This window comes from Macrobrachium nipponense, chromosome 38 (assembly GCF_015104395.2).
Source record: "Macrobrachium nipponense isolate FS-2020 chromosome 38, ASM1510439v2, whole genome shotgun sequence".
NCBI classification, from domain to species: Eukaryota; Metazoa; Arthropoda; class Malacostraca; order Decapoda; family Palaemonidae; genus Macrobrachium; species Macrobrachium nipponense.
This window is the reverse complement of record NC_061098.1, coordinates 12,500,990-12,519,333: the sequence shown is the minus strand read 5'-3', so window position 1 is coordinate 12,519,333 and position 18,344 is coordinate 12,500,990. Positions and strand designations below refer to the sequence as shown.

The window sequence follows — 18,344 nt, the reverse complement described above, 5'->3', positions numbered from 1 at the left end:
GCCCATATTAAAGTGAAAATGTGAAGTTGGGAAAATTGGGGTTAAGAATGAAGAGAACAATGGACAAGTGGTATTCTAAAAATATTTGAGTCATAGAATATTTCAACACTAGAATCTTCTAATATTTCAGCACTAGAATCTTCTAATATTTCAACACTATTTCTCTTAATTTATTTTCGATAGAATCTTCTAATATTTAATAAAATTTTCGAATCTTCTAATATTTCATCACTAGAATCTTCTAATATTTCAACACTAGAATCTTCTAATATTTCAATCACTAGAATCTTCTAATATTTCAACAATAGAATTTTCTAATATTTCAATACTACAATCTTCTGATAGTTCAACAGTGGAACCTTCCAATATTTCAACACTAGAATGTTCTAATATTTCAACTGTAGAACCTTCTAATATTTCAACACTAGAATTTTCTAATATTTCAGTACTAGAATCTTCTAATATTTCAACTCTGGAATCTTCTGATATTTCAACACTAGAATCTTCTAATATTTCAACAGTAGAATCTCCTAAGTTTAAAACTCCATTATCACATCAAGAATTCTGCTTAAATTAGTGAATGCGGTTAAGAATTTCTGTTTAAACTTACATAATATAAACCGTTTGAATATAGACTCATTTATGGTTTTCAGGTCTATTTTCACAAATTTACTAAATCATGATTTCTTAAGTAAGTATTGGTGAAATAGAAGAAGACATTTGTTTCTCCAGAATTAATATATCAGACAAAGATTTTCTAAATGATCTGAAAAATATCACTTCGTACGATTTTATAGCTATGGTCCTATATACGAGTCAGGTCTGGTATTACTGATATGGACAATATTATTGCAAATAAAAAAAAAATTGACTGATCATCTATAAAAACGAGACGTATCATACACTGTCACGCATCCTAATCAATACTTATTTCCTCTATCACATCATTGTGATTTAAGAAAAGATTTTCCTGTTAAATAATGACTGAGTAAATTAGTGAATTGATTATTGATCCTAAATCTATAGGAAACACTTAATAAGTAATAAAATTTCTATAGTCTTTTCTGTCAACATTGTCAGGAATGCCACTTTCACCTTATGTGTCACTCTATACGACCACACAACAACAGCAAAAGAGATATGAAAAAATATATATTTGAGAGCTATATATTCACTGTTTACACTAGATCTAATGCATAAAATAATGTCTACAACTCCTCTTATATCTGAAAATGTTATCACACTTGAAAGACACTTTAAAAGTCTTACTGACTGTGAAGCACCTTGGAATGAAGTACCGCATGTCTTTCGCATTATTAAAAAATACTTTGTGTACATTGTCGTCATAAACATTATATTACATCATGAATTCTTGCTCGACAAAAGCTATATCGTCATCAGACAAAGGCCTCAGACATGTCCTTCCACTCCCTTCTGTTAATGGTCTTTCTATGTCAGTCTATACCCGCAAATTTTCTTAGCTCGTCAATCCATCGTCTTCTTCTCTTCCTTTCCCTGGTTCGTTTGCACCCTCTAGGAACCCATTTTGTTATTCTTAAAAGCTATATAATTAATCTCAAATATACCCCTACACATCATAGGCCCCATAAGGACTATTTTACAATACAAATGTTAAAGAGAAACCTCTTTAGTAGAACAACTTGAGCGTTTCATAATTAAGCGCATTCTTTAACTGTCCACCACTTTCATGGGTACTAATCGCTTGTAGAACGCTAGAGTCAAAACAATGGTAATTATCATGACAATAACCAAGAGGCCAAACGTCCATCTTGTGCCCAATTCGGTATACATATACGAAACGAAAATGGGCCCAGTCATCCGTGAAAAGCTGCCTATACTGGTGAGAATACCCATCCATAGACCCTGCGGGTTGGGACCTAGCAGTTTTGAGTACAGTGAGCTGGACAGCGTAAATGCGATGGGGTAGCCCACGAAGGACAAGAAGCACGCGACGATCATTTGGGACTGCTCGATGATCGGGGTGTATGTACACCACTCCTGCTCGGGAGGACAGCCGGTGTCCCGGCACTTCTTCTCCCTCCGTATGCCACGGCGTCTTCTGGACAAAAGGCGCTGATCTGACGACGTTCCAGCGTAGTACTGCAGATCATCGGTTTGATACAAGAGTGAAACGTCTGCAAGATCGGCACTCAGGTCTTCCTCGAGTGGCTCAAAAGAATACTCTTCTTCATACGAGGAGTTTGGATAGGTCTTGACAGAAATCATTGGATGGAGCTGACTTCTGACCACTTCTAGATGATATGGCAGCATTGGGGAAATGCTACGGGCCTCTCTGTGGTGCGGTTCGCTCGTTTCTGTCGTGCAGTTTTGTATCTTGGGGTACGTGTTCCCCATAGGAATGAAGCTGACCATTGATATGAGAAGAGGCACTAGACCCAGGAGAATATACACTTTCCGTTCGTCGAACCTCCTCACTAACGCGCCCACACTAGCGAACATGATAGTGGCCACAATTCCAGCCACACACAGTCCGACGCCAATGATGGTGAGGGCCGTTTCGTCCGACCACGCGTACATGTCCATGCACATCGGCACCAACACCACTTCTATCAGCACGAACACAAACTGCGTGATGAAAAACGACACCAAAACAGCAACCACCGTCTTGTAGTCGGGGTTAGGCATCTTGGTTTCGCTTAAATTAGCGGCGTCCCTCTGCATCTGAGCTTCCTTCGCTGCGACCGGGTACTCCTGAAAAAAAAAAAATCAAAATTTGTTAGTCACTCTCTGAAAACAGTAAGGTCACATTTCAGTGTGGTTACTCCTGATAATGAATTGAGTTAAGTTGAATATACAATTTAGGCCATAGGCTGAAATGGAAATTGAGCGTAAAAGGTTTGAAATGTGTAACAGGAGGAAAACCTCAAAGCAGTTGCACTGTGAATCAAGTGTTAGGAGAGGGTGGAAAGTAAGATAAAGAAAGATAATATGAAAGGAGGTACCGTAAAAGGCACGAAAGGGGTTGCAGCTAGGGGCCAAAGGCACGCTGCAAAGAACCTTCAGTAATGCCTATACAGTGCACCGCATGAGGTCCACTGGCGGCACTACCCCCCTAATGAGTTGTTAACCACAATTAAAATAGACATCTAACAATGTTCTAATTTTCTTCACATAAGTTTAAGAAATAATGGGAAGTTATCTGTGAACTCTGAGGATCCGTGTCGCGACTATGTATTTGACCTCACTAATTCTAGTATCTGACCTAAGCTGAAGGCAAACGTGCCTTCCTTTACAAATGTACCTGAATATCTGAACCTTTCCTAAATAGTGACCCCCAGGAGTTTTCGGAGGTCGTTGTCTAGAACTAATATTTCTTGGGGCTCGTTGTCTTGATGATATTGACAGTCTTTTGTTAATGTTTTTTTTGCGGTCATCCCCAAGGGGCTTGTACTAAACACGCCGCAAAGGTGGATACATACCGGGTTAAACTTGGGGGTCAATATCTAGGAAATATACCTTTATTCCATTTCGTTTCAATTAAATTGTTTCGTGACTACACTTGATGCGTCCTACGATGCAGGATTAATATCAATCCTGCTTCAATGAATAAGTACAAATGGGCGATTCTCACAATAAGCTTTAATAATACAAAAAAGATGCAACTGTATTTTGCTTAATTACGGCCAATTGGATCAGTCCGGATGGTTCATTTATGCAATTATGTGCAGCGTGAATCTAAATGTCAATTCAACCGCTAAAATAGCACATCACAAGGCCTCTAATTAGGACGAATTTGTTACCCGACGGATAACCAATTACGTCTTCTGCAGAAAATAATACAAGGCAATCACTTACCAGGATTCATAAGTCGTCACATTAATTATAGTGGAATTGCTGTCTGCAAATAACAGCTGATAATTCGTTACCTCACTGACACACATGAAAAACCTTTAATAGAATAATTAAAGGGAAAGACTCGTAAATCTAAAGTAATAGAAGGAGTAACAAGAATGTATAAGATTACCTTTCAACAGTCTTTCCAATACTTAGGATAACCTTAGCGTGTTGTCAGTGACATTTTGACTGTCAGCTCTCTGAGAAAGTTTCTTGACTTGATTAAATCATTGAAATTAGGAACCGAATGCAAGTTCTGAGCAGGAAAATCAGGACTTAATTCTCAGGATATTCTATTCTGGACGACTGTGAAGTTAAAGAGAGAAGCATAAGAAAAAGCGCTTATGATAAAGTAACAAATTGAAAAAAAAAACCTCTTCCTTAGACAAATAACAAACAATGAACTTACCTGATGAATAGAACTCGCCTGAAAAATGCGATATGAATAGAACTCACATAAATAATACAAGATGAATAGAACTCACCTGAAAGGTGCAATATGAATAGAGCACCTGAGAAACGCAAGACGAATAGAACTCACCTGAAAAACGCAAGACGAATAGAACTCGTCTGAAAGGTGCAAGATGAATAGAGCACCTGAAAATGCAAGACGAATAGAGCTCACCTGAAAGGTGAAAGATGAATAGAGCACCTAAGAAATGCAAGACGGATAGAACTCACCTGAAAAATGCAAGGCAAGAAGATGAAGAAATTGATAATCCCCAAGACAGCGGCCGCCCATCCAGCTGCTGTGTACATGTTCCATTCGAGGTGTCCTGCTTCCTCGACATCATCCTCCAGGTAATCGGTTGTATTATGATTCGTCGTAGAATTGGAAGACGGTATTATTTCCTGGCTGAAAGCAACTGCTATTGCTGCCTGGAGCGCTGTATGAGCAGATAAATATTGTAAGTATATTAGTACCCATGTAAGTAAGTTTGTTTCGCAGTTACAAGACAATAGTACAGACAAGCTAGGAGTTTATGAGATAGAGTCCCTGAGAAGATGGGTCAGTATGTCCTGAAATGGTCTGGTCATGAGGGGAGAACGAAGAGCTGTTGAAATAGCGTCTAATTCAGTAATAGGAGGCTGAATAGATGGAGGCAAGAGATTTTTAGATGGGAGGCCCTGAATATCCAAAATCTAGAGAATGTGTTCTAGCTAAAGATAAATAGCGTCATGTGTGGAGTGGCGTTCGACATGATACTAATGAGCCTTTTGTGTACGTGAAATAAATATTGAATATAAGCCAAAGGTCAAGCGCTGGGACCTATGAGGTCATTAAACGCTAAAACGGAAATTGAACAGTAAAAGATTTGAAAGGTGTAACAGGAGGAAAAATTCGCAGTTGCACAACGAATCAATTGCTGGGAGAGGAAGGAGAGTAAGGTGGAAGAAAAAGAATATGAAAGGAGGTACAGTAAAAGGGTACGAAAGGGATTGCAGCTGGGGGCCTAAGGCACGCCGCAAAGAACCTTAAGTAATGCCTACAGTGCACCGCATTAGGTGTAAGTGCATGGATGGATAACATTACATAACTTTTATGTAATTAAGGGTTGAAATTATGACTGTGGGAGTCACCGATGACTCATTTTTTCCGTGGAAGTTTCCTCAAGCGGTGCACTGTAGGCATTACTTAAGGTTCTTTGCAGCGTGCCTTCGTCCCCTAGCTGCAACCACTTTCGTTCCTTTTACAGTACCTCCTTTCATATTATCTTTCTTCACCTGACATTCCACCCTCTCCCAATACTTTATTCATAGTGCAACTGCTATGAGGTTTTCCTCCTGTTACACCTTTCAAACCTTTTATTGTTTAATTTCCGTTTCAGTGTTGAATGATCTCATAGGTCCCGGTGCCTGGGCTTTGGTCTAAATTCCATATTCAACTCCTTGGAAGTTCCACATGTTTGAAAAATAAAAAACGGCTTAACTCTGCAAAATTGTGTGTGTGTGTGTGTGTGAGACATACACGCGTAGAGATTACCTAACAGAAAAATTGTGGTCTGTTCCGCGTCAGCTATACCATCTTGTATCCTTGAAGGAAATTATTGTGGTACAAACGCTTAAATTTGATGATGAGTAGTACTACCCCTTTGCTTATATCCTCCGCACCCAGTCACATGCAGGGCAGAGACACAAAGACTAATAAAAAAAAAAAAAAACTTTGTTTGGGAGTCACACAGTACAAGCAGTGATAAAATTAAAAGGTATTGAAAGCAACAAAAGCTATGTACCACGTGTACAAGTGGACTCAAGAAAAGGGAATGAAAATTAATAAGGCCAAGGATAATATAACAACATAATACATAATAAATGCGTGCAGAATTAACTAGGACAAGGATAATATAACAACATAATACATAATAAATGCGTGCAGAATTAACTAGGACAAGGATAATATAACAACGTAATACATAATAGTGTGTGCAAAATTAATAAGGCCAAGGATAATATAACAACAATACATAATAGTGTGTGCAGAATTAACTAGGCCAAGGGTAATATAACAACATAACAAAGCAGAGTAATTACGAGAAAACTACAGAATAACGAAAATGATAACACAAAGAAATACGAAAAATTAAAATCATGATAACACAGATGAACACACTCAAACAGACATACCAAAAAAGTATAACAAGAACTAACAAAAATAAGCATAAAAAACAGGAGACGAAAGGAGTAACAGAGAGAAATGCTAATAAACATCGGAGATACGAAACACGAAAAAATAAAAACATCATGATAGCACAAAGAAAAAAATATATATATACAGACCAATGATAAAAAAAATTACAGAATTAAGCACAAAATAACTGAAGAAAAAACAAAGAGGAATAACAGAGAAAAATGCTAATAAACACCGGAGACACGGAACACGAAGTAATAAAAACATCATGATAGTACAAAGAAAAACAAAAAACAAAAAATTAACAAGAACTCACAGAAACAAGCACAAATAACAGGAGAAGAAAGAAGAACGAGAAGCGTAAAACAACGACAGGACAAGAAAGGGGAAACGAGAAGTAACAGAGAGCTAATGCTAATGAACTCCGGAGAGAAGGAAAAGGATCCACCCCGCCCCCGCCCCCGTACCAGGTCCTATGATGAATCCACCGCCCTGGGCAGCTGAGGTGAGGGCCACGGCCGTCGTCCTCTCCTGGGTGGTGGTCGAAGCCGCCACGTAGCTCCTGATGACAGCCATGTTTGCTGAGGGAGGGAAGAAAGGAGTGGACTGAGATATATATATATGTATTTAATTATTTATTTGATATAGTAAGGACGACATCAATACAAATATATATATATATATATATATATATATATATATATATATATATATATATATATATATATATATATATATATATATATATATATATATATATATATATATATATATATATATATATATATATATATATATATATATATATATATATATATATATATATATATATATATATATATATATATATATATATATATATATATATATATATATATATATATATATATATATATATAATATATGTATATATATATATATATATATATATATATATATATATATATATATATATATATATATATATATCGCTTAAGCTACAAATGTCCTTTAATATCTAATTCGCTTTACCACAGATTCAATATATTTTCATATATGTTAACTGAAGGGGAATTTTCAGTTGATAATAATTTCTTCGGCTCCCTGGCGCGAACCCAGGTACCAAAAAATCAGGACGTACAGTGAAGCGCCTTTAACCACACAGCTATATATATATATATATATATATATATATATATATATATATATATATATATATATATATATATATATATATATAGTAGGAATAAAACAGCAAACAGCCATCGTAGCATTTTAAATTTATTGGCCAAATCCAAACTTTTCGAGACTACATGTCTCATCATCAGGTGGCTGTAAAAATACAAAGAATAAAAAAATTAAAAAAAAGGACTCAGTTTAAAAAAATCACAAAGTCTAAAAACAAGAAACTTGAATTTAAAACAAACAAAAATAAGCTAAAACATTATTAAAAACATTGAAAACCTAATACTGAGAAGAGTATAATTCTTGGTAGGAACTTTCAGTTATAATATTATCATCTTTAAAACCTTTTAAAGATTTATACTCTTCTGGTTCTTCATACGGAATTTTATATGGCCTTCCAAAAATTCACAAAGATAATGTTCCTTTGAGACCTATTTTGGCTGCTTATAACACTCCCAACTACCAAATAGCTAAATACCTCGTACCAATGTTACAGCCTTTCGCCAATAATGAGTATTCTTTACATAATTCCGCCAGCCTTGTACCTGATATTTTACCCCAGGATGTTGACTTGCATATGGTTAGTTTTGATGTCACATCCCTCTTCACAAATATACCGTTGCAGGCGACGGTCGATATTATTTTAGAGAAAATCTTTTCTGTTGATGATTTTTTATTTCACGGCTTTAACAAGGACAATTTTAGAAAACTTTTACAAATTGCAGTGCAGGACACTCACTTTATTTTTAACAAGATAATTTACAAACAAGTAGATGGTGTTTCTATGGGATCCCCTTTAGGTCCAGTTATGGCCAATGCCTTCATGTGCTCTCTCGAAGAACAAATGCTTGAAAGATGTTCTTCAACATGTCGTCCTCTCTTTTAACAGAAGATATATAGATGACACAATTGCTTTATTTAGATCTAGGGCGGAGGCAGAAAATTTCTTAGAATATATTAATGGCTTACACCCAAATATACAGTTCACAATTGAACACGAAGACGACAATAAACTTCCATTTTTAGATATTTTAATCACTCGAACTCCTCAAGGTTTTAATACCAGTGTTTTTAGAAAAAAAGACATTTACAGGTCAAGGTACGAACTTTTACAGCAATTGCTCTTTCAGTTTTAAATTAAATAGTATTTTCACACTGTTGCACCGTGCCTACATGTTATCCTCTACCTGGCACAACTTTCACGAGGAAATTCTGTTTTTACTACAATTTTTCAAAAATAATTCGTATCCATCCTTCTTATTCAACAAGTGTGTAAATAGTTTCTTGAATAATATATTTCAACCCCGTCTGTCCATACCTATGTCCCTAAATTGCTCATGTATGCCTCCATTCCTTTTGTACATTCGAAGAAATTCAAACAAACACTACAAGACTCAATTCGCAGTACATTTCCAGCTATAGACATCAGATTATGTTCAAAAAATCCTAAGACAATTGGGTCATTATTTCACCATAAGGATAGGCTTCCTGCCTTGATGCGATCTCTAGTGGTTTATTGTTTCACTTGCCCAAAATGTAAAGTTGGGAAATATATCGGAGCCACTAAGAGGTTGCTCAAAGTCAGAGCTGATTCTCATCTTGGAGTTAGTCATCGAACTGGATGTCAATTAAAAACTAAAGAATTTTCTAATATAAGAGACCACTGTAAGAAATGCAAGACATCATTCACTTATGAAGACTTTAATGTTATCGCCCAAGCACCCAATGACCACTCTCTCTCCATCCTGGAATCATTAACTATTAAACAGCTTGTTCCTTCCCTAAACAGTCAGAACTCTTCCACGGTCTTATATATCGCCTAAGTTGACGTCGTCCTCCTGAAAAACTGAGAATGTCACTCAGTTCTTAGCTCAGATAGAGTAAGGTACAATACATTTTAACACCATAACTTTTTATATATATATAATTTTAAAAAGTTTTTTTTTTTTCTCAGTATTAGGTTTTCAATGTTTTTAATAATGTTTTAGCTTATTTTTGTTTGTTTTAAATTCAAGTTTCTTGTTTTAGACTTTGTGATTTTTTTAAACTGAGTCTTTTTTTAATTTTTATTCTTTGTATTTTACAGCCCTGATGATGAGACATGTAGTCTCGAAAATTTGGATTTGGCCAATAAATTTAAAATGCTACGATGGCTGTTTGCTGTTTTATTCCTACTGAATCTACGGCGTTCTAGATGCCCCAATCTTCCAGTATATATATATATATATATATATATATATATATATATATATATATATATATATATTAAAAGGAGCCCAATAAAAACGCCAAAATATAGTAAGTGCTAAGTACTATATTTCAGAGACTGCTGTCTCTCTCTTCAGGTACGTAAGGTAGTAGTTAACTTCTATATAGTACTTACCTTCTATATTTTTGGCGTTTTCATGGGCTCCTTTTATTAGATTGAATTTTGTTGTGACAGAACATTTTACCAGTCGTGTATATATATATATATATATATATATATTATATTATATATATATATATAATATAGTGTATATATATATATATATATCTATATATATATGTATATATATATATATATATATATATATTAATATATATATTATATATTATATATATAGCGCACCTGTTACGTCACAATTGACAGCAATATATCAGTAGCTTTGCAATTGCTTCGTGCCCATTATACATACTGTACTTAATGTTCTGCATAACTTGTTTTAAGATTTATTGATAATCAAATACGGAGTTCACTAACCATAAACCATTTGTGGTATACAGTGAAAATAAATACATGGATATAAAGTAGAAAATATATGGAAGGGTGCATATACTAATTATACAATTAAATTCGTGTGTTTCCACATTTCTTCATATCTGACCAGAAATTTCCTGTACTCATAGACACTTTTGATGACTGACAGTCAGACATGCACAAAATCATAAAAAAACTATATATATATATTGCTTTGTTACCTAAACACGTGAAGCAAAAAACAAAATCCTAAGCTAATCACGAAAAACAAAAGAGCCAAGAAATACTGTATTACCTAAACAAATGAAATGAGACACCCAAGCCAGAAAATAATCACGTAAAATCGTAAAGTATGCAATAAAAAGGTAATTATCAATCCATACTGTCCTTTCTTTCCTATCTCAAAGTAAAATCATAAAGTATGCAATAAAAAGGTAATATTTATATCAATCCATACTGTCCTTTCTTTCCTATCACAAAGTCAAACCAGACATTGCAATAATCTTCGGGTACTCAGTTGAAAAGATCACCAGCATCGGCAAAAACGCACGAACAAGTACATGCACCGAGCATGTACCAGCGTCATGACTCATCCGCTGCCGGGGTAACAACACAGAGCGAATTAATCGGTATTAGTGTCCTTAAGTTTAAGTAACTAACGACACGCGAGAGAGATGTCTTTGGATCAAAGTTCCCGGGAGCTAAGTGTGGTAGCGTAGCTAGGGTGCGTTCTGTAAGTTACCGCGCGTAGCAGAAAACTTCCACCGCGCTGCACCCTTCATCTCATCTTGCACTTGGTTCGCTCAATTCACTCAGGCCGTTACGTTCCAGTATCTCTTTTACACTATCCTGCACTTTTAAAGTTCTCCTCCTCGCCCCGTTCCTCGCAGAACTTATAAACTTAGAATGAAATAAAGGAGACAGGCTGATGTTCATCTTTTTGTTACTGATGAACAAGATGACCGCCATCGTAACTCAGGCGAGTTGCAATGTAAACAGTATCACGTGGGTTGTAAAAACTATCATAACTTCATCAATTATGGACAGGTTTCCCAAATTGTTAATGCCTTTGGCTTCTACATACAAATACACATTTTAATAAACTTTGAATCTGATAAATATATGAAGTACAAAACAGAGAGACAGGGGAATACGTGATGCACAGATGCATATGTATACCTAAGGGTCAGTCTTTGGTAGAAATCTTCGAAAGGATTGGCACTTCGTGGTCTGGCCCGTACGCATATTTCCCAAGTCTGGAAGAGTTTAGGGATGGGGAAAATTAGGACCAATCAAAGCGCGTGGAGCTGATCCATGACGTCACAAGCCACGCCTTTTAGCTACACTGTCTCATAGCCATTACTGCCAGTCGCAGTGATGTAGAAAAACTTTCCCATTTCACAATTTACGCCTTGTATGACCTATATATTTTAGCCAGATATATCTAAACATAGTGCAACACTAATTCCTGCTCGCAAAGTCGATATTTACTGCATAAATATTATTTTCATTGCAAGTTGCTAAATTATATACTTAAAAATGTGTGTTGAATGCCATTTATAAAGAGTTTTGATGACACATGGGACGAATCAAACAATAGACATGATGGTAAAATTGCTGGTATGCTAAAAATAATAGTATGTGACCTGTAATTAGCACTACAAACTACAGTCAGGAGACGAAGAACTTCGCGGCACTTCGACTCCCATCAAGAATCTTGGACTTTGAAAGTGACGATATTAAAAGCATGGAGCATGGAACAGGTGTTACTGCCTGTTGTTTCAGGCTATAAAACGTATTATGTACAGAACTAAAATAATGATTGCTTATGATTAAAAGAAATGTGGAGGAAACAGTTTTGATGAGAAATTTATGCGCCCCGTAGAGGGATAGTGCCGTCAGTACACTCATTCGGTGCAATGTAGGTATTTCTCAAGGTTCTTTGCAGCATCCCTTCAGCGCCAAGCTGAAACTACTTTCATTCATTTTACTGTTACCTCCGTTCATATTCTTTTTCTTCCATCTTATTGTTCCTCCTCTCCTAACGATTGCTTCATAGTGCAACTTCTTGAGGTTTCCCTCCTGCAACTCCTTTCAAACCTTTTACTGTCAATTTCCGTTTCAACGCTGAATGGCCCAGCCTTAATTGCCCCAGTGCTTGGCATAATGCCAAAAATCTATATGTAAAAAAAATTTAAAAATGTATGCACTTAATTGAAGGCATACATTTGGCCATTGAGTGTGAGCTTGGATGATAATATTAGTATCTCATATTACTACCGTTATCCTGGCTTATAATTAATACATGTTGAATATTTGCCTAAGATTTTCTGTTGAAAGAGTTGGAAAAAAAGTGTCATTCATATTTACTTTAAAGCATAACGCAGTTCTAATAGATTTATGCATCAATTCTGCTATAGCTCAGCTTAGTAAAAAGTCTACTGTAACTCCGTAAATAGGAAGTATTCTGTACTCCTATAATTGCTAAAAGTATTACATAATAATGAAATACTCATTTGGATTCTTTGCACACAATGAATGACAAGTACGAAAGGTGTTTGCTAAGAATATTAAATAAATAAAAATAATCAGTCTTTTCTTTGTACACAATGAATTTTAAGCAAAAATCACGTAAGGATTTGCTAAAAATATTCAATACTGAATTATATTATCACTTTTTATTTGTTTGTACACAATGTATGAAAAGTAAAAATCAAAAGCAAAAAAATTTCAATAAAAACCTTTTATATATTGTACACAAGTATGACATGAACCAATCAGGTAAGGACATCTGGAAGGTTTTATGAAAACGAAATCCACCTCAAAAAAGGCAATTTTTTACTACAACTTATGAAGTACACCTTGAAAAACAACAGTTTTCAGATTAGCTACTGACAGGATGAGTTTGTCACGTAACTATATTTGGTTACAGTAGGCTAACTTAGATCGCCAAAACAACAATACCGTAGGTTTCCTTAGGTTTCCTTTAGGGCACATTAGCTCTTGAAATAATTTGATGAATGGTACTCTGTCCCTGTAAATAGTAGGGACTATATCAGTCCGATTCCTGTTCATGGCCTAATAATGACCAGTATATTGCTTTTATACAATGCCCCGTAATGTGCTTTACTACGAAATAGCATATGTCCATAGAAATCCGTAGTGTGAGCCTATTCCCTCTCTCTATTTTCCCCTACAAACAGGTCAGATACCATAATTTTTACCATCTTGTATGTTGTTTGATTCATCCCATGAGTTATCGCAATTCTTTATAAATGCCTTTAAACATGCATTTTCAAGTATGTAATTTAGAAATTCGCGATGTGAAAATATTATTAACCAAGAGGGAGAAGCCAATAACGCATAATATATTTCACACTGTATCTCATTTGAAGAATATATTGTTATTAGTGCTGCATTATGTGTTTAGATATATCTAACTAAAAATGTATTACTCATACAAGCCGTAAACTGTGAAATTGAGAAGAAAGAAAGTATTTCTTCGGCATCGTGACTGGCAGCAGTAATGGATATAGTACTGAGGAGGGAGCTAAAAGGCGTGGCTTGTGACGCCATGGATCAGCTCCACACGCTTTGATTGGTCCTAATTTTCCCCATCCCTAAACTCTTCCAGACTTGGGAAATATGCGGCCCGTACCCAGAGTTTTTTAATGGAGGGGGGGGGGGGGCGGCAGTTCTTTTATTATCCCAAAACTGGACCTTTTCTTCTAAAAATGTCATTGCATATATGGGAAATCCTCATATTCCTATCATCACTCTTGTATTCCCTAGTACTAAAGAATGATGTTAATGTTTAACAATAAAATCTATAAAAAAAGATTTGCCAAAAAAACAAGATTGTTATTTATTACTTTGTAAGTACAGTTCAATGAAAAGGATAGTCGCTGAAAATATGGACTTTCAGAAATCTATAATCGGTATAGGCCTGGTGGTAGATATTCGCATTACAGTATATATTATGGTAACGTGACAGTACAAACGAGCATATAGTAGTTGAAAGAAAACTAGCATCTATGCATGGAATTGTTTGAAATCAGAATATTATGCAAGATCATGCAACGCAATGTTAATATACTTTAGGTATGTTAACGATATTGTATTTGGTCGGGGGGAAAGATTATAAATAATTTGGTCTATTAAATCAATTGATATCACCCAGAGAATTCACTATGCCAAGGGGACATGACTATACCCAACCCTTACTGGATTTTGTGAAATATAGAAATAACTATGGGATTAATTCATTCTTACATTTCTGCCTATGTATAATCTTATTCTGGTTATACCAATAGAGTAATGAAGTCAGTTTTCAAATATAATGACGGTGAAATCGGTGTAATAAGAAAAAAAAAAGTCCAAAGTATAACTTAGTTTTACCACACCACTGAGCTGATTCACAGCTCTCCTAGGGCTGGCCAGAAGGATTAGATATTTGTACGTGGCTTGGAACCAATTGTTACTTATAGCACCGGGACCTACAGCTTACTGTGGGATCCGAACCACATTATTTTGAGAAATGAATTTCTAATCACCAGGAATACATTCCTTTGACCCAACGTTGGCTGAGCCGTGAATCGAGCCTCAGTCTACCGAATCGATAGGTGAGCACGTTAACCACTCGTCCACGTTAATTAGGAATATAGGTAAGAAATGAAAATGTCTTCATACTCTTAAACGAAAATACATTAAGACAAACGGTTCATAATGAAAACATAACCCATTTATTTAGGAACCTTTTTACGGCATTGAAGAACAATAATACAGCGAAATAAGAATTGATGAAAATTCTTCCGAGATAAAAAGGAGATATATTAGAAAACCTCACATATAGAAAATGAGACCGAGACGTTTAAAATGTATGTAAGAATGAGCGTAATTACAGTTGCTTGTTTAGTGAAAACAGATGCTAAATAGCCGTTTGATTTTATTGCTATAAAGAAATATAACCGGGTTCCGTTTTGTAAGAATTAGAATGTCATCAGAGGAATGTGTAGATTTAATGCATTCATTTGGAAAATATGTAAAATACGTAGATTTTAAGGAATGACATTTCCCTGGCGTTGATACCAAAGGTGTGAGTACACCTGTGTGTTTAATGGAGCACTGACCTCCGTCACAAATGAGGTTAGAGCTTTGAGCTCTTATTGTCAGGTGTTAATATTTATAGAAAGTTAGAATGCAGTTGGGATTACACGAGAGAGAAAGTTAGCATACAGTTGGCACTACAGGAGATATAAATTAGCATACAGTTGGCATTAAACGTGAGAGAAAGTTAGCATACAGTTGGAACTACGGGAGATGGAAAGTTAGCATACAGTTGGCACCACAGGAGATAGAAATTAGCATACAGTTGGCAGTAAACGTGAGAGAAAGGTAGCATACAGTTGGCACTACAGGAGACAGAAAGGTAGCATACAGTTGGCACCACAGGAGATAGAAATTAGCATACAGTTGGCATTAAACGAGAGAGAAAGTTAGCATGCAGTTGGAACTACGGGAGATAGAAATTAGCGAACTTACCAAAACTGACGCCGACGAGGAAGCGAGCGAATACCATGAGCGCTCTCGCAGACACGCCGAAGATGCTGAGGATGGCGTACAAAGCATTGCCCAAAATGAAGATCGCAATGGCGAACAGCAATGGGCCTCTGAAAAGGAATAAATCAAATAAATAATTTATGCATAAATTAATAAGTAAGATTATTGATACGCAGAGAAATACAATATATGTTAAATAATAATCATATAAATAAAGCGATGAATAGATATGGAAATTAAGTTTTAATATGAAGCAATGGGCATCTGAAAAGGAATAAATAAAATAAATACTTTATGCATAAATCAATAACTGTGTTTCTAGATATACGGAAAAACATGATATATGTAAAATAATAATCTTATAAATAAAACGATGATTGCATATGCAAATTCAGTTTTAATACGGAGCAAAAGTCCTCTGAAGAGAAATAAAATAAATAATTTATGTATAAATTAATATGTGTTTATAGATATACAGGAAAACACGATATACGTAAAATATTCATATAAATAAAACGATGAATAGATATGCATAATCAGTTTTAATAAAGTAAGCGATTAGGATCTGGAATATAAAGTTTAAGTCAAAGGCCAAACGCTGGGACCTTTGAGGTCATTCAGAGCTGAAAATAATGTTGAAACATTTATTAGGAGAGGGTGGAAAGTAAGATGGAGGAAAGCAAATATAAACGGAGGTACAGTGAAAGGAATGACAGGGGTTGCAGCTAGGGGCCGAAGGGACGCTGCAAAGAACCAGAAGTAATGCCTACAGTGCACCGCGTGAGATACGGGGGGAGGGGTGGTTGTCAAGCAATGTTTTAGCACAGTTGTTCTCTTGGTGAAAGATATACCAAGCATCGATTTATGCAGTAAAATAATTTGTACTTAACTTTGCACTGCCTGCGCTTCAAATGGACATTATGCAAATTAAGCATGACAACCGAGTATGGACTTTGCCAGACTTCAGAATGTGTTTAAAAACATCTAAATTGAAACGATATAGCGAAATAGAAATAACTAAAAGGGGAGTAACGATCTCGTATATTGACAATTACGGTTTTTTACATCGACACATTGACAGCTTTTTAATTATACCTTATATTCACTAAACTACCTTCCCTACAACAATATCTAATGGAGTACATTATAAAAAATACATTGCCACTCAGGAAGTCTTCTTTGTATTATAAGCAAGTCTAACACGCATCGCGTATGTCGATTTTTTTTTCTTTGTTTCCCAGCTCTCTATTTTATTTGTTTATTGTCATCGTATGAAGTAAAAAGTTATACCTTCATTGCTGCTTTTGTTGCTTATCCCAATATAATAATGCAAATGGATTCACTGCTGTATATGTTTTTAATTTCTCTGTTCTTGTTCTTCAGTGGAAATTTTAAGCTGGTATCAGTCACATAAATACATTTGATTGTCCTGTGACCATCTCATGTGACTAATTATCTCATGAATGTCATTCTTTTGACATATGATATGTCCAGCTATCATTTTATTTTGAAGAATGGCCATTTTAGAATGATGTTTTGTCATTATATACAATTATCATTTAAGCATAGAGAATGCTCAAAATAAAAAAAAAAAATTCTGAATTTCCTGTAAATTTTGGCACAGACTGTTCAGCTTGCATTGCACATATTTCAAGTTCTCTTTCGTAAAAAAAGGACATGGAAATGTCCTACTTTGCTTGAAATGTTAACATCCTTACATTAGAAAGAGAGAGAGAGAGAGAGAGAGAGAGAGAGAGAGAGAGAGAGAGAGAGAGAGAGAGAGAGAGAGAGAAATGAATGTTGAGGTTAACCCTATACTATACCCAAGAGGGATTACATTTGCTTTCACAAAATCGTTGAATGTCCTCGGATTAAAACCATAGAGATGATTTTTTTTATCAATAAAAATATTGTGATATTATTTGTTAAAAGTCTCGAATATGAATATAAAGCGTATGTACACTGTAAACTATCCCAAGCCCAATCATGTTCTTTCAGTACCTCTTGCTATACAGTATCGCACCTTACAACATTAAGACGTAATGATCTCCTGTCAAAACAGTTGACAGTCATTGATTCTAATTAAAGTCGTAAAGAGATCAGATAAGTGCAGTGACACCGTGCGGTTGTAGAAGCTTGCGTTCACATCAATTAGATATTTCAAGGAATCGCCAGTCTCGGGAAATACGGTAACGTGTGTCTCGTTTTGGATGACATGGGAAAGTAACATTCGTCCTTACAGAATTCATGAGTAAAAAAAAAGGACTACATTTAAACAAAATGAGAAAGAAGGTTCTGTTGCCTTTTATTATTTCCTTGTGGTTCTTGCAATGTGTATTCATCCAGTGATAATGCATTGGCATCTCCTCTCAGGCA

The 18,344-nt window shown here is 35.4% G+C and overlaps 1 protein-coding gene across 8 annotated transcripts in view; it reads right to left on the bottom strand.

Moving 5' to 3' along the window:
- Window positions 1–216: 216 nt before the first annotated feature.
- The window catches only part of LOC135209637 (major facilitator superfamily domain-containing protein 8-like), a 53,950-nt gene continuing 35,822 nt past the window's right edge, over window positions 217–18,344 (bottom strand). For all 8 annotated transcript variants that reach the window (XM_064242356.1, XM_064242352.1, XM_064242353.1 and 5 more), the window contains exons 5-8: window positions 15,951–16,078; window positions 6,973–7,086; window positions 4,558–4,763; window positions 217–2,733 (exon numbers count right to left, since the gene is read on the bottom strand). In XM_064242356.1, the coding sequence (XP_064098426.1) occupies window positions 1,690–2,733; window positions 4,558–4,763; window positions 6,973–7,086; window positions 15,951–16,078 (1,492 nt within the window). In that variant the 3' untranslated portion in view covers window positions 217–1,689. The remainder of the gene's footprint in view (window positions 2,734–4,557; window positions 4,764–6,972; window positions 7,087–15,950; window positions 16,079–18,344) is intronic.